The following is a 25,209-nucleotide window of genomic DNA, read 5'->3' on the forward strand; positions in this document are numbered from 1 at the left end:
CTTATATGTACCTTATTTCCATATTTTCTTGCGTACTTCATATTCAGTGTTGACCAAGTTGAAAGTTGGAAGTGTTCTGAAACTGTCGGAAGTTAGTACCTACCCAAGTGTCAGCTCTGGCATCAAGTGTCAGCTCTGGCATCAAGTGTCAGCTCTGGCATCAAGTGTCAGCTCTGGCATCAAGTGTCAGCTCTGGCATCAAGTGTCAGCTCTGGCATCAAGTGTCAGCTCTGGCATCAAGTGTCAGCTCTGGCATCAAGTGTCAGCTCTGGCATCAAGTGTCAGCTCTGGCATCAAGTGCCGGGTCTGGCATCAAGTGTCAGCTCTGGCATCAAGTGTCAGCTCTGGCATCAAGTGTCAGCTCTGGCATCAAGTGTCAGCTCTGGCATCAAGTGTCAGCTCTGGCATCAAGTGTCAGCTCTGGTATAGTGTCAGCTCTGGTCGCCCAGGGTTGACCACTGGGTGACCACTAGGTGATCCCTGGGTGACAACGGGGGTCTGTGCTCCATGGCTGTCATCAATTTCTTCAAGGCAATCGGGTCTAGCTTTCATTACGCCTACGCCCACTCTGTCCATGCCCATACCTCACCCACGCCCACGCTCGTCCTTGCCACGCCCACGCCCGTCGCTCTGCCTCCCCATTTGATGTCATTAACAAGAATAACCCAACAGCTGCAAGAAATTTCTCACATGTGTCTTTGTATAAATGTGTCTTGGTGTACATGTGTCCTGCTGCACATGTCTTGGTACATATGTATTGGTACACATGTGGCATACCTATGTCATGGTACACATGTCTTGGCACATATTTTGGTACACATGTGGCATACCTATGTCATGGTACACATGTCTTGGCACATATTTTGGTACACATGTGGCATACCTATGTCATGGTACACATGTAGTATACCTATGTCATGGTACACATGTGGTATACCCATGTCATGGTACACATGTGGTATACCTATGTCATGGTACACATGTGGTATACCTATGTCATGGTACACATGTGGTATACCTATGTCATGTTACGCATGTGGTATACATGTATTGTCTCACTGGAGTATGCAGCACCAGTTTGGAACCCTGACCTAGCCAAGCACGTAACGAAACTAGAGGAAGTGCAAAAGTTTGCAACAAGACTAGTACTGGAGCTATGGGGTATGTCCTACGAGGACAGGTGAAGGGAAATCGACCTCACGACACTGGAGGACAGGAGAGATAGGGAGGATATGATAACGACATATAAAATACTGAGAAGAATCGACAAGGTGGACAAAGACAGGATGTTCCAGAGATGGGACACAGCAACAAGGGGACACAGTTGGAAGTTGAAGACTCAGATGAATCACAGGGTTGTTAGGAAGTATTTATCCAGTCACAGAGTTGTCAAGAAGTGGAATAGTCCGGGAAGCGATGAAGTGAAGCCAGGATCCATACATAGCTTTAAGAAGAAGTATGATAAGGCTCATGGAGCAGGAAGAGTGACCTAGTAGCGACCAGTGAAGAGGCAGGGCCAGGAGCTGTGACGCGACCCCTGCTACCAAAACTAGGTGAGTATATGTGGTACACATGTCGCGGTAAACCTGTACTCACCTATTTCTGGTTGCAGGGGTCGAGTCACAGCTCCTGGCCCCGCCTCTTCGCTGATTGCTACTAGGTCCTCTCTCTCCCTGCCCCATGAGCTTTATCATACCTCGCCTTAAAACTATGTATGGTTCCCGCCTCCACTACGTCACTTTCTAGGCTATTCCACGGCCTGACTACTCTATGACTGAAGAAATGCTTCCTAACATCCCTTTGATTCATCTGAGTCTTCAACTTCCAATTGTGACCTCTTGTGTCTGTGTCCCTTCTCTGGAACATCCCGTCTTTGTCCACCTTGTCTATTCCGCGCAGTATTTTATGTCGTTATCATGTCTCCCCTGACCCTCCTGTCCTCCAGTGTCGTCAGGCCGATTTCCCTCAACCTTTCTTAGTAGGACAATCCCCGTAGCTCTGAGACTAGTCTTGTTGCAAACCTTTGCACTTTCTCTAATTTCTTGACGTGCTTGACTAGGTGTGGATTCCAAACTGGTGCTACATACTCCAGTATGGGCCTGACGTAAATGGTATACAGAGTCTTGAACGAATCCTTACTGAGGTATCGGAACGCTATCCGTAGGTTTGCCAGGCGCCCGTATGCTGCAGCAGTATCCGATTGATGTGCGCCTCAGGAGATATGCTCGGTGTTATACTCACCCCCAGATCTTTTTCCTTGAGTGAGGTTTGCAGTCTTTGGCTATCTAAACTATATTGTGCCTGCGGTCTTCTTTGCCCTTCCCCAATCTTCATGACTTTGCATTTGGCAGGGTTAAACTCAAGGAGCCAGTTGCTGGACCAGGCTTGTAGCCTGTCCAGGTCTCTTTGTAGTCCTGCCTGATCCTCATCCGATTTGATTCTTCTCATTAACTTCACATCATCTGCAAACAAGGACACTTCTGAGTCTATCCCTTCCGTTATGTCGTTCACATATACCAAGAACAGCACAGGTCCTAGGACTGACCCCTGTGGAACCCCGCTTGTCAGAGGAGCCCACTCTGACACTTCGTCACGTACCATGACTCGTTGTTGCCTCCCTGTCAGGTATTCTCTGATCCATTGCAGTGCCTTTCCTGTTATGTGTGCCTGATCCTCTAGCTTTTGCAGTAACCTCTTGTGAGGAACTGTGTCGAAGGCCTTCTTGCAGTCCAAAAAAATGCAGTCGATCCACCCCTCTCTCTCTTGTCTTACTTCTGTCACCTTGTCATAAAACTCTAGTAGGTTTGTAACACAGGATTTTCCTTCCCTGAAACCGTGCTGGTTGCCAATTATACACTTGTTTCTTTCCAGGTGCTCCACCACTCTCCTCCTGATGATCTTTTCCATGACCTTGCATACTATACACGTTAGTGATACAGGTCTGTAGTTTAGTGCCTCATGTCTGTCTCCCTTTTTAAAAATTGGGACTACATTTGCAATCTTCCATACCTCAGGGAGTTGCCCAGTTTCAAATGATGTGTTGAAGATCTTTGTTAATGGCACACACAATATCTCTGCTCCCTCATCTCCCACGGGGAGATGTTGTCTGGTCCCACCGCCTTTGAGGTGTCAAGTTCGCATAGCAACTTCTGCACCTCCTCCTTAGTTATATGTACCTCATCCAGCACTTGCTGGTGTACCCCCCTGTTCTGATTTCCTGGAGTCCTACTGGTTTCCACTGTAAATACTTCTTTAAATCTCGTGTTGAGCTCCTGACATACCTCTCGGTCGTTTCTTGTGAATTCCCCATCACCCTTCCTCAGTCTGATTACTTGGTCCTTGACTGTTGTTTTCCTCCTGATGTGGCTGTACAACAGCTTCGGGTCAGTCTTGACTTTCGATGCTATGTCATTTTCATATTGTTGCTGAGCCTCCCTTCTTATCTGTGCATATTCGTTTCTGGCTCTTCGGCTAATCTCTTTATTTTCCTGAGTTCTCTGTCTTCTGTACCTTTTCCATTCTCTAGTACACATAGTTTTTGCCTCCCTACACCTTTGGGTGAACCAAGGACTCGTTCTGTTCTTCCCATTATTTCTGTTTCCCTTGGGAACAAACCTCTCCTCTGCCTCCTTGCATTTTGTTGCCACATAGTCCATCATTTCTTGTACTGGTTTTCCTGTCAGTTCCCTCTCCCACTGAATGTCTTGAAGGAAGTTCCTCATGCCTGAATAGTTCCCCCTTTTGTAGTTTGGTTTTTCCCACCCCATTCCTGCTACTCTCTCCACTTGGAGCTCAACTATGCAGTCAAAGCACAGAACCACATGATCACTAGCTCCCAGGGGCCTTTCATACATGATATCCTCGATGTCCCAACTACTCAAGGTGAATACAAGGTCCAGTCTTGCTGGTTCATCCTCTCCTCTCTCTCTGGTAGTGTCTCTAACATGTTGATGCATGAGGTTTTCCAGTACCACATCCATCATCTTGGCTCTCCATGTTTTGGGACCCCCATGGGGCTCCAGGTTTTCCCAGTCAATCTCCTTGTGATTGAAATCACCCATAACTAGTAACTTTGCTCCCCCCATGTGTGCTCTCCTGGCCACCTCGGCTAGTGTGTCGACCATTGCTCTGTTGCTCTCATCGTATTCTTCTCTTGGCCTCCTGCAGTTCTGTGGTGGGTTGTACATTACTGCAATTATCACCTTATGTCCCTCAGACTGGATTGTTCCTACTAAGTAGTCCCTTTCGCCCGTGCCATCCATTCCTTCCACTTTCTCAAAACCCCACTGGTTTTTAATGAGAAGTGCAACTCCTCCCCCCCTCTCCTCCCTCTGTATTTCCTGAGGATTTGATATCCGGATGGAAAGATTGAATCTGTTATTATTCTGGTGAGTTTTGTTTCTGTGAGTGCTATTATGTCTGGGGATGTCTCCTTGATTCTTTCGTGCCACTCTTCATACTTATTTGTTATTCCATCTGCATTTGCATACCACACCTTCAACTTCTTTTCTAAGACTGTGATCTGGGAGGTGTATTGGGGTTGGGGAAGTGGGAGACCTGATAAGGAACTATGGGTGGTTGCTGTGGGGGTGGAGTTTGTAATGCAGTTGGTGGGGGCATTGGATGTGGCATGGGTGTTTTGGTTTAGAGTGTTTGGTTGCACTGGGGTTGACCTGGTTGGGAGGCTTCTATAGGAAGTTGTGAGGGAGGCTGTATTTGATCTTCTTCCTGGGTCTGGGATCTCCTGTCTGTCTCCTCCATCCCCTCTCTTTCCTCCTTTCGCATTTGTACCATCTCTCTCAGTTTCTGCCTTTCTTCTTGTGTTCTGTCGTGGTCGAGATACACCTTCCTGTATGCCGGCATGTCCCTTAATCATGCTTTCTCCTTCAGGATCCTGTTCCGAGTCGATTCTGCCTTGAAGGTCACTTTCACTGGCCGGGTTCTTTTTTTTACAAACCCCCCTATTCTCCGAAAATTTTCCAGCTGGGTCATGTCGTCTTCTATTGCCTTCATGATGCTTTCAATTGCTTTTTTTCCCCTTGTTTTCTTGCTTCATATGTTTCCCCTTCAACTTCCTGGAGCCCATACACAAAGACTGACCTCACCCTTTCATTCTCCCACTGCATATCCCTGTGTATCTCCTCATTCAATTTGATGTCTCTTGGTGCACATGTGTCTTGGTACACGTGTGCCTTGGTACACGTGTGTCTTGGTCCACATGTGTCTTGGTACACGTGTGAATTGGTGCACATGTGTCTTGGTGCACATGCATCTTGGTGCATATGTGTCTTGGTGCACATGTGCCACATGTCGTAGTACAAAGGTGTAGGGATACACATGTTTGACCACCCTAAGCGCCACAATAGTGACCCTGGGGTCCATGGCAGAACCCCCAGGGCCACACAGGTGCCTTATGGCCCAGCATCACCCTGGCAAGCAGGGAAAGTCCTCAGGCACCCCCAGGACACAGGCATCTTGTGACTCAGCATGACCCAGGGAGGGGAAAGAGTGACCCTGGGAGAGAAGGGTGACCCTGGGAGGGGAGAAGACTGACCCTGGGAGGGGAGAAGAGTGACCCTGGGAGGGGGAGGTGACCCTGGGAGGGGAGAAGGGTGACCCTGGGAGGGGAGAAGACTGACCCTGGGAGGGGAGAAGAGTGGCCCTGGGAGGGGGAAGAGTGACCCTGGGAAGGGGAAGAGTGACCCTGAGAGGGGGAAGTGACCCTGGAAGGGGAAAGAGCGACCCTGGGAGGGGGAAGTGACCCTGGAAGGGGAGAAGGGTGACCCTGGAAGGGGAGAAGGGTGACCCTGGAAGGGGAGAAGGGTGACCCTGGTATGATGGGGGGTAACAGACTGGCCCTGGCAGGGTGAGGGGCAGACTGGTCCTAGCAGGGTGGGGGCAGATTGACCCTGGCAAAGTGGGGAGGGGCAGACTGGCCCTGGCAGTGTGGGGACAGACTGGCCCTGGCAGGGTGGGGGCAGACTGGCCCTGGCAGGGTGGGGGCAGGCTGGCCCTGGCAGGGTGGGGGCAGACTGGCCCTGGTAGGGTGGGGAGCAGACTGGCCCTGGCAGGGTGGGGGGCAGACTGGCCCTGGCAGGGTGAAGGCAGGCTGGCCCTGGCAGGGTGGGGGGCAGACTGGCCCTGGCAGGGGGAAGGCAGGCTGGCCCTGGCAGGGTGGGGGGCAGACTGGCCCTGGCAGGGGGAAGGCAGGCTGGCCCTGGCAGTGCTTGCCAACACATGCACCAACACACAAGTTCTCTTCCTCAGCATTATTTTAGTCCAGAGCTTCACTAAAACAAGCAACTTGAAACACCCTTGTTTATAGCACCTGAGGAGAGTACTTATCCAATTAATATAGAATTGTTATGGGTTCTATCACATACTGGATTACTCCTTCATGATAAAGTTGATACATTAGCAAAAAAAAAAAAATACCCTGAAGGAAAATATAGAATATAACTTTGGTGTATCTGTGTCTGGCATTATGAATAATATAAGGAGAGAAGAAAATAAGATAACTGAGTGTTTTAGGAATGCAGTTAGAAGCTTGAGTAGATCTAAAACTCATTATGATAAGATGAATGTAAAGTATGTTTATGTAGCAACTTGCAATGTGAACATTGACTCATGTAGGTTTGGTTATAATACTTCTAGCAGTTTGGCAGATACACAGATGATAACTAGCCCTTTGGTCACTATCTTCAACACCATGTGCTTAACTGTCCTCTTATTGAAGAATATGGAGATATTATACTATCATATGCGATATGTTAAGATATCTTACTAATGAAAATAAGATACTAGACATTAAATCTGCTTTCAACAGATAAGTGAACTGTAGACATAAATCCAGATGCACTCCTGTAACCCTTCTTCAGGCCTAGTTCCTAGGTCCCATGTGCAGATGAGTGAGGAGACTAAATGTGTGAGGAGACTAGATGTGTGAGGAGACTAGATATGTGAGGAGAGAAAATGTATAAGGAGAGTAGAGGAGTAATTAATATTATTATTGTGGATATGGCTCAACACGTAGCTGGGATCTTTATTACCTCGGGCAGTAAAGTGTGGCGCTAGTGTCTTACTTTTCAACTTGTCGATATTGTATTCCATCAGTAATGTGAAAACAAATCAATTAAACAAAATAATAGGGAAGGTAAGTTGCGAAGAATTAAGGCTAGAGGTGAGGGAGAACGTCTGAGAAGTATATTGGAGGAACACCATCAACTCTGGCACCTCCAACACTGCCAGTAATAGTTGCCTCCACACACACACACACACACACACACACACACACACACACACACACACACACACACACACGCACACACACACACACACACACAGGTTCCACATTAACACTCAAAAATGTTTCATTTTGAGTGCTGAGACCCTGTGTCGACTTGTTCCCGTAGACAGTGCTGTGTCTAGCACTAACACCACTACCACTAGTAATGTCTAACACCACCACTACCACCAGTGTTGACTAATAACACCACTACCACCAGTGTTGACTAACACCACCACTACCACCAGTGTTGACTAATAACACCACTACCACCAGTGTTGACTAATAACACCAATACCACCAGTGTTGACTAATAACACCACTACCACCAGTGTTGACTAATAACACCACTACCACCAGTGTTGACTAATAACACCACTACCACCAGTGTTGACTAACACCACCACTACCACCAGTGTTGACTAACACCACCACTACTACCAATGTTGACTAATAACACCACTACCACCAGTGTTGACTAATAACACCACTACCACCAGTGTTGATTAATAACACCACTACCACCAGTGTTGACTAATAACACCACTACCACCAGTGTTGACTAATAACACCACTACCACCAGTGTTGACTAATAACACCACTACCACCAGTGTTGACTAATAACACCACTACCACCAGTGTTGACTAATAACACCACTACCACCAGTGTTGACTAATAACACCACTACCACCAGTGTTGACTAATAACACCACTACCACCAGTGTTGACTAATAACACCACTACCACCAGTGTTGACTAATAACACCACTACCACTAGTGTTGACTAACACCACCACTACCACCAGTGTTGACTAATAACACCACTACCACCAGTGTTGACTAATAACACCACTACCACAAGTGTTGATTAATAACACCACTACCACCAGTGTTGACTAATAACACCACTACCACCAGTGTTGACTAATAACACCACTACCACCAGTGTTGACTAACACCACCACTACCACTAGTGTTGACTAACAACACCACTACCACTAGTGTTGACTAACACCACCACTACCACCAGTGTTGACTAATAACACCACTACCACCAGTGTTGACAAATAACACCACTACCACTAGTGTTGACTAACACCACCACTACCACCAGTGTTGACTAATAACACCACTACCATCAGTGTTGACTAACAACACCACTACCACCAGTGTTGACTAACACCACCACTACCACCAGTGTTGACTAATAACATCACTACTACCAGTGTTGACTAACAACACCACTACCACTAGTGTTGACTAACACCACCACTACCACCAGTGTTGACTAATAACACCACTACCACCAGTGTTGACTAATAACACCACTACCACCAGTGTTGACTAATAACACCACTACCACCAGTATTGACTAATAACACCACTACCACCAGTGTTGACTAATAACACCACTACTACCAGTGTTGATTAACACCACCACTACCACTAGTAATGTCTAACAACACCATTACCACTAGTGTTGACTAACACCACCACTACCACTAGTAATGTCTAACAACACCACTACCACCAGTGTTGACTAACAACACCACTACTACCAGTGTTGACTAACACCACCACTACCACTAGTAATGTCTAACAACACCACTACCACCAGTGTTGACTAACAACACCACTACTACCAGTGTTGACTAACACCACCACTACCACTAGTAATGTCTAACACCACCACTACCACTAGTGTTGACTAACACCACCACTACCACTAGTAATGTCTAACACCACCACTACCACTAGTGTTGACTAACACCACCACTACCACTAGTGTTGACTAACACCACCACTACCACTAGTGTTGACTAACACCACCACTACCACTAGTGTTGACTAATAACACCACTACCACTACTGTTGACTAACAACACCACTACCACCAGTGTTGACTAATAACACCACTACCACCAGTGTTGACTAATAACACCACTACCACCAGTGTTGACTAATAACACCACTACCACCAGTGTTGACTAACAACACCACTACCACTAGTGTTGACTAACACCACCACTACCACTAGTGTTGACTAATAACACCACTACCACCAGTGTTGACTAATAACACCACTACCACCAGTGTTGACTAACACCACCACTACCACCAGTGTTGACTAACACCACCACTACCACCAGTGTTGACTAATAACACCACTACCACCAGTGTTGACTAACAGCACCACTACCACCAGTGTTGACTAATAACACCACTACCATTAGTGTTGACTTACACCACCACTACCACCAGTGTTGACTATCAACACCACTACCACCAGTGTTGACTAACAGCACCACTACCACCAGTGTTGACTAATAACACCACTACCACTAGTGTTGACTTACACCACCACTACCACCAGTGTTGACTATCAACACCACTACCACCAGTGTTGACTAACAGCACCACTACCACCAGTGTTGTCTAACAACACCACTACCACTAGTGTTGACTAACACCACCCTACTACCAGTGTTGACTAATAACACCACTACCACCAGTGTTGAATACTAACACCACTACCACCTGTGTTGACTAACAACACCACTACCACTAGTGTTGACTTACACCACCACTACTACCAGTGTTGACTAACACCACTACCCCCAGTGTTGACTAACACCACTACCACCAGTGTTGACTAACACCACCACTACCAGTGTTGACTAACACCACTACCACCAGTGTTGACTAACACCACTACCACCAGTGTTGACTAACACCACTACCACCAGTGTTGACTAACACCACTACCACCAGTGTTGACTAACACCACTACCACCAGTGTCGACTAACACCACTACCACCAGTGTCGACTAACACCACTACCACCATTGTTGACTAACACCACTACCACCAGTGTTGACTAACACCACTATCACCAGTGTTGACTAACACCACTACCACCAGTGTTGACTAACACCACTACCACCAGTGTTGACTAACACCACTACCACCAGTGTTGACTAACACCACTACCACCAGTGTTGACTAACACCACTACCACCTGTGTTGACTAGCAACACCACTACCACTAGTGTTGACTTCACCACTACTACCAGTGTTGACTAACACCACTACCACCAGTGTTGACTAACACCACTACAACCAGTGTTGACTAACACCACTACCACCAGTGTTGACTAACACCACTACCACCAGTGTTGACTAACACCACTACAACCAGTGTTGACTAACACCACTACCACCAGTGTTGACTAACACCACTACCACCAGTGTTGACTAACAACACCACAAACAACATAAACAGGCAATAGAGAGGTTTATTACCGTCTTGTGTTTTCGTTTATGTAGTTCCTTGATTGTTCTGACAATCTAAGCGGGATCCCAGGAAGAGGCATGCAAAAACGAGTGAGATATGTTAATGGAGTTACTGATGAGTTGTGTTACACGAGCTGGTGTACCATACACACTACACTGATCAGTGTTAAAGGAACACGGTCGTCCACCTCTCAGTCAAGAAAGTTCCAAGTCTCCACATGAGAGATCTTTGGTAAGGAACAACGTGGTCCATCTCTCAAAGTTCAAGAAAGTTCAAGGCCTCCACACGAGTTATCTTTGGTAAGGTACAAGGTGAACCATCCCTCAAAGTTCAAGGTGAGGAACAAGGTAAGTTCAACTTGTCTTCGCTCTAACACATTTTGTATGCTACAAAAACAATTATATTCTTGCCAGCTTCTACGACAAAAATTTTGATACTGATAATATAGTCACGTACATCTTACTATTATAGGATAGTCACGTACATCTTACTATTATAGAATAGTCACGTACATCTTACTATTATAGGATAGTCACGTACATCTTACTATTATAGGATAGTCACGTACATCTTACTATTATAGGATAGTCACGTACATCTTACTATTATAGGATAGTCACGTACATCTTACTATTATAGAATAGTCACGTACATCTTACTATTATAGGATAGTCACGTACATCTTACTATTATAGAATAGTCACGTACATCTTACTATTATAGGATAGTCACTTACATCTTACTATTATAGGATAGTCACGTACATCTTACTATTATAGGATAGTCACGTACATCTTATTATTGACAGGATAATCACGTACATCTTACTATTATAGGATAGTCACGTACATCTTATTATTGGCAGGATAATCACGTACATCTTACTATTATAGGATAGTCACGTACATCTTACTATTATAGGATAGTCACGTACATCTTATTATTCATAGGATAGTCACGTACATCTTATTATTGATAGGATAGTCACGCACATCTTATTATTGGCAGGATAGTCACGTACATCTTATTATTGATAGGATGGTCACGTACATCTTATTATTGACAGGACAGTCACGTACATCTTACTATTATAGGATAGTCACGTACATCTTATTTTTGATAGGATAGTCACGTACATCTTATTATTGATAGGATAGTCACGTACATCTTACTATTATAGGATAGTCACGTACATCTTATTATTGATAGGATAGTCACGTACATCTTACTATTATAGGTTAGTCACGTACATCTTATTATTGACAGGACAATCACGTACATCTTACTATTATAGGATAGTCACGTACATCTTACTATTGACAGGATAGTCACGTACATCTTACTATTATAGGATAGTCACGTATAACTATTATAAGATAGTCACGTACATCTTATTATTGACAGGATAGTCACGTACAACTTACTATTATAGGATAGTCACGTACATCTTAGTATTATAATATAGTCACGTACATCTTACTATTATAGGATACTCACGTACATTTTACTATTATAGGATAGTCACGTACATCTTATTATTGACAGGATAATCACGTACATCTTACTATTATAGGATAGTCACGTACATCTTATTATTGGCAGGATAATCACGTACATCTTACTATTATAGGATAGTCATGTACATCTTATTATTGACAGGATAATCACGTACATCTTATTATTGACAGGATAATCACGTACATCTTACTATTATAGGATAGTCACGTACATCTTACTATTATAGGATAGTCATGTACATCTTATTATTGACAGGATAATCACGTACATTTTATTATTGACAGGATAATCACGTACATCTTACTATTATAGGATAGTCACGTACATCTTATTATTGATAGGATAGTCACGTACATCTTATTATTGACAGGATAGTCACGTACATCTTACTATTATAGGATAGTCACGTACCTCTTACTATTATAGGACAGTCACGTACATCTTACTATTATAGGATAGTCACGTACATCTTACTATTATAGGATAGTCACGTACATCTTACTATTATAGGATAGTCACGTACATCTTATTATTGACAGGATAATCACGTACATCTTACTATTATAGGATAGTCACGTACATCTTATTATTGACAGGATAGTCACGTACATATTATTATTGATAGGGTAGTCACGTACATCTTATTATTGGCAGGATAGTCACGTACATCTTACTATTATAGGATAGTCACGTACATCTTATTATTGACAGGGTAGTCACGTACCTCTTACTATTATAGGATCGTCACGTACATCTTACTATTATAGGACAGTCACGTACATCTTACTATTATAGGATAGTCACGTACATCTTACTATTATAGGATAGTCACGTACATCTTACTATTATAGGATAGTCACGTACATCTTATTATTGACAGGATAATCACGTACATCTTACTATTATAGGATAGTCACGTACATCTTATTATTGGCAGGATAATCACGTACATCTTACTATTATAGGATAGTCACGTACATCTTACTATTATAGGATAGTCACGTACATCTTATTATTGGCAGGATAATCACGTACATCTTACTATTATAGGATAGTCATGTACATCTTACTATTATAAGATAGTCACGTACATCTTATTATTGACAGGATAGTCACGTACATCTTACTATTGACAGGATAGTCACGTACATCTTACTATTATAGGATAGTCACGTATAACTATTATAAGATAGTCACGTACATCTTATTATTGACAGGATAGTCACGTACAACTTACTATTATAGGATAGTCACGTACATCTTAGTATTGGCAGGATAATCACATACATCTTACTATTATAGGATAGTCACGTATATCTTACTATTATAAGATAGTCACGTACATCTTATTATTGACAGGATAGTCACGTACATCTTACTATTGACAGGATAGTCACGTACATCTTACTATTATAGGATAGTCACGTATAACTATTATAGGATAGTCACGTACATCTTATTATTGGCAGGATAATCACGTACATCTTACTATTATAGGATAGTCACGTATATCTTACTATTATAAGATAGTCACGTACATCTTATTATTGACAGGATAGTCACGTACATCTTACTATTGACAGGATAGTCACGTACATCTTACTATTATAGGATAGTCACGTATAACTATTATAAGATAGTCACGTACATCTTATTATTGACAGGATAGTCACGTACAACTTACTATTATAGGATAGTCACGTACATCTTAGTATTATAATATAGTCACGTACATCTTACTATTATAGGATACTCACGTACATTTTACTATTATAGGATAGTCACGTACATCTTATTATTGACAGGATAATCACGTACATCTTACTATTATAGGATAGTCACGTACATCTTATTATTGGCAGGATAATCACGTACATCTTACTATTATAGGATAGTCATGTACATCTTATTATTGACAGGATAATCACGTACATCTTATTATTGACAGGATAATCACGTACATCTTACTATTATAGGATAGTCACGTACATCTTACTATTATAGGATAGTCATGTACATCTTATTATTGACAGGATAATCACGTACATCTTATTATTGACAGGATAATCACGTACATCTTACTATTATAGGATAGTCACGTACATCTTATTATTGACAGGATAGTCACGTACATCTTACTATTATAGGATAGTCACGTACCTCTTACTATTATAGGACAGTCACGTACATCTTACTATTATAGGATAGTCACGTACATCTTACTATTATAGGATAGTCACGTACATCTTACTATTATAGGATAGTCACGTACATCTTATTATTGACAGGATAATCACGTACATCTTACTATTATAGGATAGTCACGTACATCTTATTATTGACAGGATAGTCACGTACATATTATTATTGATAGGGTAGTCACGTACATCTTATTATTGGCAGGATAGTCACGTACATCTTATTATTGATAGGATGGTCACGTACATCTTATTATTGACAGGATGGTCACGTACATCTTACTATTATAGGATAGTCACGTACATCTTATTTTTTATAGGACAGTCACGTACATCTTATTATTGATAGGATAGTCACGTACATCTTATTATTGATAGGATAGTCACGTACATCTTACTATTATAGGATAGTCACGTACATCTTATTATTGACAGGGTAGTCACGTACCTCTTACTATTATAGGATCGTCACGTACATCTTACTATTATAGGACAGTCACGTACATCTTACTATTATAGGATAGTCACGTACATCTTACTATTATAGGATAGTCACGTACATCTTACTATTATAGGATAGTCACGTACATCTTATTATTGACAGGATAATCACGTACATCTTACTATTATAGGATAGTCACGTACATCTTATTATTGGCAGGATAATCACGTACATCCTACTATTATAGGATAGTCACGTACATCTTACTATTATAGGATAGTCACGTACATCTTATTATTGGCAGGATAATCACGTATATCTTACTATTATAGGATAGTCATGTACATCTTATTATTGACAGAATAATCACGTACATCTTACTATTATAGGATAGTCACGTACATCTTATTATTGGCAGGATAATCACGTACATCTTACTATTATAGGATAGTCATGTACATCTTATTATTGACAGGATAATCACGTACATCTTATTATTGACAGGATAATCACGTACATCTTACTATTATAGGATAGTCACGTACATCTTATTATTGATAGGATAGTCACGTACATCTTATTATTGACAGGATAGTCACGTACATCTTACTATTATAGGATATTCACGTACCTCTTACTATTATAGGACAGTCATGTACATCTTACTATTATAGGATAGTCACGTACATCTTACTATTATAGGATAGTCACGTACATCTTACTATTATAGGATAGTCACGTACATCTTATTATTGACAGGATAATCACGTACATCTTACTATTATAGGATAGTCACGTACATCTTATTATTGACAGGATAGTCACGTACATATTAGTATTGATAGGGTAGTCACGTACATCTTATTATTGGCAGGATAGTCACGTACATCTTATTATTGATAGGATGGTCACGTACATCTTATTATTGACAGGATGGTCACGTACATCTTACTATTATAGGATAGTCACGTACATCTTATTTTTGATAGGACAGTCACGTACATCTTATTGTTGATAGGATAGTCACGTACATCTTATTATTGATAGGATAGTCACGTACATCTTACTATTATAGGATAGTCACGTATATCTTATTATTGACAGGGTAGTCACGTACCTCTTACTATTATAGGATCGTCACGTACATCTTACTATTATAGGACAGTCACGTACATCTTACTATTATAGGATAGTCACGTACATCTTACTATTATAGGATAGTCACGTACATCTTACTATTATAGGATAGTCACGTACATCTTATTATTGACAGGATAATCACGTACATCTTACTATTATAGGATAGTCACGTACATCTTACTATTATAGGATAGTCACGTACATCTTATTATTGATAGGATAGTCACGTACATCTTATTATTGACAGGATAGTCACGTACATCTTATTATTGGCAGGATAGTCACGTACATCTTATTATTGATAGGATGGTCACGTACATCTTATTATTGACAGGATAGTCACGTACATCTTACTATTATAGGATAGTCACGTACATCTTATTTTTGATAGGATAGTCACGTACATCTTATTATTGATAGGATAGTCACGTACATCTTATTATTGATAGGATAGTCACGTACATCTTACTATTATAGGTTAGTCACGTACATCTTATTATTGACAGGACAATCACGTACATCTTACTATTATAGGATAGTCACGCACATCTTACTATTATAGGATAGTCACGTACATCTTACTATTATAGGATAGTCACGTACATCTTATTATTGACAGGATAGTCACGTACAACTTACTATTATAGGATAGTCACGTACATCTTACTATTATAGGATAGTCACGTATATCTTACTATTATAAGATAGTCACGTACATCTTATTATTGACAGGATAGTCACGTACAACTTACTATTATAGGATAGTCACGTACATCTTACTATTATAATACAGTCACGTACATCTTACTATTATAGGATACTCACGTACATTTTACTATTATAGGATAGTCACGTACAGCTTATTATCGATAGGATAGTAACGTACATCTTATTATTGACAGGATAGTCACGTACATCTTAATATTATTGGATAGTAAGAAACATTTTACTATTAATAGTGCAGTGATGCTAGCCCTAGAACCAAGCAATTGAAACTGCCCTCCCATACCTCGAATCAAACCTGACTGCCTCTCTGATCGCCGGTTCTATCCCCGTCCGTGGTATGTTTTTTTTTTTTTTTTGACTGCATGACCATATTGATGTACCGCTTCCCCATGAATAACAATAATACTAAGATTATTGTTATTATTATTATTATTATTATTATTATTATTATTATTATTATTATTATTAGCAGTAGTAGTAGTAGCGCTGAACAGTGTGAAACAAGTGCATGACAGTGTGAAACAGGTGTATGACTGTGAAACAGGTGTATGACAGTGTGAATCAGGTATAAAACAGGTGTGACTGTTGTCAGTGGGATAACAGAGGGTGTAGTACACTTGGCTTTATTGTTTAACACAGCTGTCTCCCACCCAGGCAAGGCCACCCTAGAAAAGGAATTTATAAGCAACAACTTGAGAGAAAAAAAAATCTATGTAATCCTTATTAGGTTCCATCATGCGACATTACGACTGGTCAAAGTGAGAGGCAGCAATTCTATTGCATTTCTGTATGAGAATGGTGTGGGAGCGAGTGTCAGACTTGTGCGCTGAGTGTACCGCTGGTCACAGTATACGGATGATTAGTTAAGAATGTGATTTTATGCCGCTAAAGTGATGATAATGCGACGGTCACTGATGCTGAGGATGATGAACATCAGAAGTATGATTCATCATTTACTTCAAGGGAAAGCGTAATAGCCAGAAGCTCAGTCCTCCTTCAGTGACTTGACTCACGACCCTCTGAGAAAGGAGACGTGTCTGTCACTACCAGGCCGGGTATGAGGAAACTCATATTAATCAACATTTATGCATTAAGCTTCATGCACGAGTGTCATAATAACTTTTACATACCGACTTGTGGTAGATAACTCTCTGGATCCAGGTAGTGTCTGTGATGGTTCCCTGGACTCGCTGGGCGTAGGGGCGGGCTAATGTACCCATCTTGTTGATGACAGTAGCTGCCCGCGATGACTTCGAGTTGATAAGCACCCTGAGTGCTGTCACTACATTGAGGGCGTTAGCATACACTGTGGCTGTCTTCCTGCTGATCTTGCCTGGGGACTCTCCTCCGGCCTGCTGGTCCCGGAATTTGCGTGTGAGCGAGGCATACCTAGGGTCGTTCTCGTCGTCTAGGGCGATGACGAACTCATCTTGAGAATAGTTGGGAACATCGGCGTAAACTGTTTCAGCATTGTCTTCGTTATCGTCGACATAACGCAGCTCATCCATGCTGATGGAAGATGGAACAAGAGCTTGTTCTGCTTCCAGCACCGCGTCTTCGTCTGCCTCCTCAACTCGACGAAGGTTCTTGGGCACATCGTAAGTTGACAGCAGCCTAGCCAAGACTTCTTTCTTAGAGACGTCATCTATCTCGGCATGGGCGCCGATGCGACGACTCACTGCTTCTAGTTCTTGTGCTAACTCTTCTACTAACTGACTCAGTTTAGCTCGACCTGTTGACTCGGTATCCGAGTTTTCCAAGAGTGAGGAATCTGATGCTACAAGAGGCTGAGGTTCGGGAGTTTCTAGTGGTGACTTCGACTTTGAAACACAATCGCCGGGATCACTTTGCTTCGTATGTGTTGTGATTACTGAGGTTACTTTTTTGTCTGAGTGTTTCCATGTAGAAGCGGCAGGTGCAGTGCTAACGGCGGGCCAGGTGGGTGCATATGAAGACATTGGCGATGGTGATGTTGGAGAGGATGGGGATGTTGGCGATGATGGCGATACCGGAGAGGATGTTGCTCTGGGTGATGGAAAACTTGTTGGGGCAGCGTATCCTGGGTTGTTAATGGTAATAACAGCTGGACGGCTTGGAGAAATTTCTCCCACTCGCACAGTCACTTTACCATAGTCAGAGGAAGCAGAACTTTGGCTGTAGAAAGACTCACGTTTTTGTTCAGCTTCCTCTCTAGGGGTGAGAGGGAGAGGCTTGGCGTAAATATGTTCTTTAGGCTTAACTTTACTGTAGGATGGATCCCTTGGCAATGTTCCCGAGTCTTTACACACCTTACTGTACAACGGTTCTCTCGGTAAGGTATTACTTTTTTGATCTTTCGGGTGGATTGTGCTATAAATGGGTTCGACCTTTTTGGGTAAGGTTGGGACGGAGGTGCCTACAGGAGCAAAGGGGCTGGTTGGGCTTCCTGGTGTTATGCCGGCACTGACGGGGCTGCTGGGCACTACCGGAGCCTCTGGATCTCTGGGTTTCACTACACTATAAATGGGCTCAGGTTTCACGACTTCGGCACTACCGATCTGCGGTGTCTGTTTCTCTTTACTAGGTTCAATTGGCTGAAAACTCGTCTCTATAGTGAGTTTGGGCTTGATCCTGGCGTAGATGGGCTCCTTGAGAGCGTCCTTCTTTCTCATGATCCTACTGTAGATGCTCTCCTTTTTAGTTACGGTGGTTGTCTTGGCCTCGTGAGAGGTGGTACTACTGGCAGGTGCCGACCCTAAGGTGCTCGATTTTGAAGCTACTTCTGTGGTCATTGGAGCGACTTCTGTGATCTCTTTTTTCTCCGGGATGATAACAGTGAAAGCTGAGGAGGTGCTGTGTTGTTCAGACTCGCTACTAATAACACCAGGATGAGATGGAGTCGTATCTTGTACCGTCACTGGTGTAAAAGAAGATTCACTTTCCTCTGTGCGTTCAGGCTTCACAGATGTGAACATCGGACTTCGACCATCACTCTCAGACTTTCCTGTTGTGCTCTGTTCCATATTATCGGGACTTATAGAGGAAAAGGCTGATTTTAAGTAGCCACTTTCACATCTAGCGTCTGAGAGAGTGACGTCTGAGTCTGAGAAATAGCCGGAAGTGAGACTCTCAGCTCTGCAGGTGGAAGAGATGCTGAGTGTGGTGGAGGTGCTCAGTGTTGTTGAGGTGCTTTCCACAGCCTTCCTCTTGATCGCTCCTCTACCTGTGCTCTGACGGTGCATTACCTCTACTACCGGTGACGTCTCCTCGCGCGGGCTGGCAGCCTCCTCGGGCTCCTGTCCCTCACCCTCAGTGGAAACGTCCAGTAACGCCTTTTTATCACTCACAGCAACGGTAGCCTCGTCTGATGTCTTAGAATCCACCTTAAGGCGTTTACTTTTCATGTTTTCCGTTATCTCCGTTATTTTTTCCACTTCTTTCATAACTTCGGACACGAGACTTCCGCCCCCTTCAACAGAAGAAGTCTGTCGCTTTAGAGGGTTGTCTTCCACGCTGAGGTTAGCTGACGATGTGACAGCTTCAGGCTCTTTACCAACGTCTATATCATCGGGCAGCGAGGCAGCACCAGAGGCCTCCATCCACTCCCCAGAGGCACTGTCGTCAGCGTCGGCCTCACAGTAACTACTGGGTCGTGATCCAGACGTTTTACTCCCTGTTACCTCAGTGCCGCTGGTGGGCCGAGAGTCAGCTCTCGAGGTTCGCACAGAGATAGGAATGTCTCCGTCAGATACTGGAGCATTGCCGAGGTTCATACTCTTGCGTTGCTGCGACTTCGAGCGTCGTGAGGGAGATAATTTGTCTACAGACATACTCAGTCGGTGTTTGAAGTTCCGTAGTTTATCCATCTCACTATGTTAATGCAAAATAAATCCGATAAAGTAGATACCCGCGGTCGCACTCAAGTCTAACAGAAGTAGGGCACAAATAACACTTCTACCGCCTGAGGACCTCCCACTGGCGCTACTACGGGAGCCGCCAGTGTGTGGACGCCAGCCCCGCCTCTTCCCTCACGTGTCGCTGTGATCGTCTTAGTAATACGAGCTAAACACTAAGAAAGCAGGGAGTGAAGCTCCACGTGTGACTCGCTTCACTACTGGCCCAGGTAGTGCGTAGTAAGTAACGGCGAGCTGCAGTAGTTGGCGGGCTTCACCTATCACGTTCCCTTGGTCCTCAGTAGTAACAAGATCGACTAACACAACAACTGGTCTCCACGAAGCTCAAATATACGTACTACTTCACCATATATTTACGGTTATTCCCTTAGTGCCAAGCTACGTTATGGTTATCTATCAATCTATCACTGTCATGTTGAACACAGCATAGAGGTAAGCAGCTCCTCTCTCACTCGAGACGAGACCCAACACCTGCCTGGCGGAGGTGGAGCAACGAGGTTGTGCTGGGAGGCAGCAGGCTCTGCCCGCGCCCTCTCTCACCACTCTACCCGGTAACTAACTCTCTGATGGCCGGTGCCAGCCTCACAGTGCCCAGAGGGGAACGGGTGCCACGCTGCCAGCGCTACAGGCAGATGGTGTGCCAGGGACTAGGCTAGGCTTACTTGGCCCATGATGTTACTAGAGTGGAATGGAGAGGGAGTGGCCCGCATTAACGGTCGTCTCCCTTTCTGATTAATAAAATTACATGTTAATTCCATCATATCTGCAAGGTATCACGACTCGCAAAAGTGCGGCCTACCTTCAGGAACCTTGAACATGGCGTCGTTGATGACACTGTACATCACATATGTTAGGCAAATCCTCCACTATACTACACCTAATCAAGTACATGTTGAGACTCAAAATATCCCAGTTTGTAGCTCGACGTACCCTGGACAGGTGAAATAAGGATTACATCATGAGATGATAGAGGAGCCAGCCAGAGTGTTAGGAGGCTAAAAGTAAATTCATACATACAACGTTGTTAAAACCCTTGGCTTGAACAGCTCTGTGGAGAGGTTAAAATATGAGAAGCAAAAGTGAATGGAAAAACAATCAATATGGAGGAGGGTGATAAAGAACTGGGAAGCAAGCATAACTAGGAATGAATACGCAAAGAAAAGTAGGGAAACAGAGCGACAGCTTGAGAATGACACTCGGCAAAAGCTAAATTTGAACTAAAAAAAAGTTTCACGGCAACGCGAGAATAAAAATGACCTTAAAGGATTAAGGAATAAGCTAGAGGAGGAGGAGAGAAGACCATTCACAGGAGACTGCAAAGAGATAGGAGAAGGACTGCACAGAAGACCATTCACAGGAGACTGCAAAGAGATAGGAGAAGGACTGCACAGAAGATTAACAGAGGTATATATTCATTAGGGGGGCAGGGATCATACCAAAAAGTAGGAAAACAAAGGAGTGACCAACAGAAACTGGAGATGGTGCACACATCACACAAGAAAGTGGCTAAGCTACAGAAAAAGCTGGAAGTAACAAGCCAGGGAGCTGAAAAAAGTAAGAATCTACAAGTTACCAGAGACGAGGCAACTACCGGACACTTGTCACACAGTGTCACACACATTTGTCACACAAGTCACACACAGAAATCAGAGGGGGAAGTGGAGATAGGTGAAAAATAGGTAGGGGAGAGGAAAAGAATAAAGAAAAAGAAAAAAATCGAGGCTAAACCCAACCGCAAGGCATTGTGAAGCATTTTATAGAGCATTGTAATAGTCATATGCTGCTGCATGTGCTGCTGCTGCTCTGTCTCACACACACTGCAAGACCGGGGACACAATTCGGGCAAAGGGAGGAGTTGTGGTGGCCCCATACGACTCTATGTAAGCCGCTCTACCGAACTGCACAGAGAACGCCCCTCCACGACAATGGCAGTTAAAGGTGAGTTGGAGATATAAAGGATAGAGAAAACAAAGATGGTAATTGCTTTAGGACATTATAGCGTGAAAAGTGCAGTCACACACAGAGTGACTTGTGAATGGTCAAGAGCTTGACTAATCACGTAAAGAAAAGGAACTTTGATACAGAAAAATCAGCATGAATTTAGAGAAGGTAATTCCTACCCTGCAAACCTATTGACATCATAGGAGAATTGAATATATTCATAAATCCAGGGAGGTGTCTACTGAGCATTCTGGGATTCTACGAAGGCAAACATTAAGCAGTGAAACACATGTGGGAGGGAGCCCTACAACGAACATGCCATCAGAGCAACAACTAAATCTCATATTAGCAGAATATGCGAAGTTAGCAAATCTTACAGCTGACTTCAGAGACCTTAAAAATAATAGATTATTACTGTACATATGATATATGTCAGGTTTATAATAGAGCACGTGCAACACCAGCAAGGAATCCACACATGGTGAAACGTATTTAGAAACTCAATGTCTAAAGGGCGGAGGATATTTGGGCTATGAACAACACACACCGCGGGTGTTGAGAGTGTTGTCTGGGCGACAGACAACACCTAAACACCACTAGAGGAATGCTAGAATAGACCTCGGACTGGAGAGAAGCGTTCCCAGCCCTTGGACTGGTCGAGCAAGTCAAAAGCCCAGACTCACTCTCCATGCTGGTCGTAAGTTATTTCTAGTCTTTGAACATTGTGGCGTAGCCATAACACATTCCCGGGTACCAGTGACCACGCTCACACAAGAACAACCTATTTCAGAATCCGCAGAGGCAGTGAAAGAGGAATTACAAGAATGTTAGGCAGCAGTCTTTGATCCTGCGCGCAAGGCTGACACAAGTGCCAGCTCTGAGGTGCTAAAGACACTCAACACTGAGACACACTCTCAGATGCTGAAGATCTGCTTCGAAGAAACTTGTCACCACAAGGGAGCTCTAGACTCGCAGGAGTTATACATCTCCTGGGGAATGGGATGTAATCAGGATTGATCCAAGGAAAAGAAGTGCGACTCCAATTCAAGAATAAACGCATTTATTTCTTGATGCCTAAAATTATATGGTTGTTGGTTAATGGGGTTTTAAGCCTATAAACTACGCCAAGGTCAAGGCTGGTCATAACCTTTTCATTACTGTGCAGGATTACATTAATACTTAAAATAAGGATTAATGTAAACTCTCGGCAGACACGAGTATACACTGAGAGAAATACACCTGGTTCAAAGTATAAAAAAAATGGCTGACGTCTTAAGTGCAAGACTCATTAATATAAACGTAAATAAATGTACATGCAGGAGGGTAAAGGAAAATAACTCAATTATATTTCCAGCTGATCCATTCTTGGATACAGGTGAACCAGGTGTTAAAAAAACTATTGAAAATGGAGAAATAACAAAATACAAAAAGCCAGATTGAGGTGCTCCACAGAGCCCTGCCAGACAGGCACCCTCAGGCTGCTGTAGCCAGACAGGCACCCTCAGGCTGCTGTAGCCAGACAGGCACCCTCAGGCTGCTGTAGCCAGACAGGCACCCTCAGGCTGCTGTAGCCAGACAGGCACCCTCAGGCTGCTGTAGCCAGACGGGCACCCTCAGGCTGCTGTAGCCAGACAGGCACCCTCAGGCTGCTGTAGCCAGACAGGCACCCTCAGGCTGCTGTAGCCAGACAGGTACCCTCAGGCTGTTGTAGCCAGACAGGCACCCTCAGGCTGCTGTAGCCAGACAGGCACCCTCAGGCTGCTGTAGCCAGACGGGCACTCTCAGGCTGCGGTAGCCAGACAGGCACCCTCAGGCTGCTGTAGCCAGACAGGCACCCTCAGGCTGCTGTGGCCAGACAGGCACCCTCAGGCTGCTGTAGCCAGACAGGCACCCTCAGGCTGCTGTAGCCAGACAGGCACCCTCAGGCTGCTGTAGCCAGACGGGCACCCTCAGGCTGCTGTAGCCAGACGGGCACTCTCAGGCTGCTGTGGCCAGACAGGCACCCTCAGACTGCGGTAGCCAGACAGGCACCCTCAGGCTGCTGTAGCCAGACAGGCACCCTCAGGCTGCTGTAGCCAGACAGGCACCCTCAGGCTGCTGTAGCCAGACAGGCACCCTCAGGCTGCTGTAGCCAGACAGGCACCCTCAGGCTGCTGTAGCCAGACGGGCACCCTCAGGCTGCTGTAGCCAGACGGGCACTCTCAGGCTGCTGTGGCCAGACAGGCACCCTCAGACTGCGGTAGCCAGACAGGCACCCTCAGGCTGCTGTAGCCAGACAGGCACCCTCAGGCTGCTGTAGCCAGACGGGCACCCTCAGGCTGCTGTAGCCAGACGGACACCTTCAGGCTGCTGGAGCTCTTGATCCAATGGACTGGAACTGATCTTCCCTTCCTCGGATCAAAACCTGACTACCTCCCACTCTCCTGGCGCTATGAGATCCGTGTGGGTTTAGGTCTTCTCAGTGACTGCACTGCCAGTAACGGTGAACACAATTTTTATTGCTGCAACGTTCAATATTTTTAAGAGTAAAACATCAATAAAGCTCTGTGCAGAAATATTAATAAAGCTTTATATAAACATTAATAAATCTCTATACAGAAGGAAACACTGATAAAGCTCTATACAGAAACACCGATAAAGCTCTATATAGAAGGAAACACTGATAAAGCTCTATATAGAGAAAAACATTGATAAAGCTTTATACAGAGAGAAACATTGGTAAAATATAGAGAGAAACACTGATAAAGCTCTACAAAGATAAATATATAT

The 25,209-nt window shown here is 43.8% G+C and overlaps 1 protein-coding gene across 5 annotated transcripts in view; it reads right to left on the minus strand.

The window, feature by feature from the left end:
• Nost (Nostrin) overlaps positions 1-20,968 on the minus strand; it is a 189,841-nt gene extending 168,873 nt beyond the window's left edge. For 4 of the 5 annotated variants that reach the window (XM_070090963.1, XM_070090960.1, XM_070090962.1 and 1 more), the window contains exons 1-2: positions 17,737-20,968; positions 10,591-10,635 (exon numbers count right to left, since the gene is read on the minus strand). In XM_070090963.1, the coding sequence (XP_069947064.1) occupies positions 10,591-10,635; positions 17,737-20,451 (2,760 nt within the window). In that variant the 5' untranslated portion in view covers positions 20,452-20,968. The remainder of the gene's footprint in view (positions 1-10,590; positions 10,636-17,736) is intronic. The other variant, XM_070090961.1, reaches the window with a different exon arrangement.
• Positions 20,969-25,209: the final 4,241 nt, after the last annotated feature.

This window comes from Cherax quadricarinatus, chromosome 33 (genome assembly GCF_038502225.1).
Source record: "Cherax quadricarinatus isolate ZL_2023a chromosome 33, ASM3850222v1, whole genome shotgun sequence".
NCBI lineage: Eukaryota > Metazoa > Arthropoda > Malacostraca > Decapoda > Parastacidae > Cherax > Cherax quadricarinatus.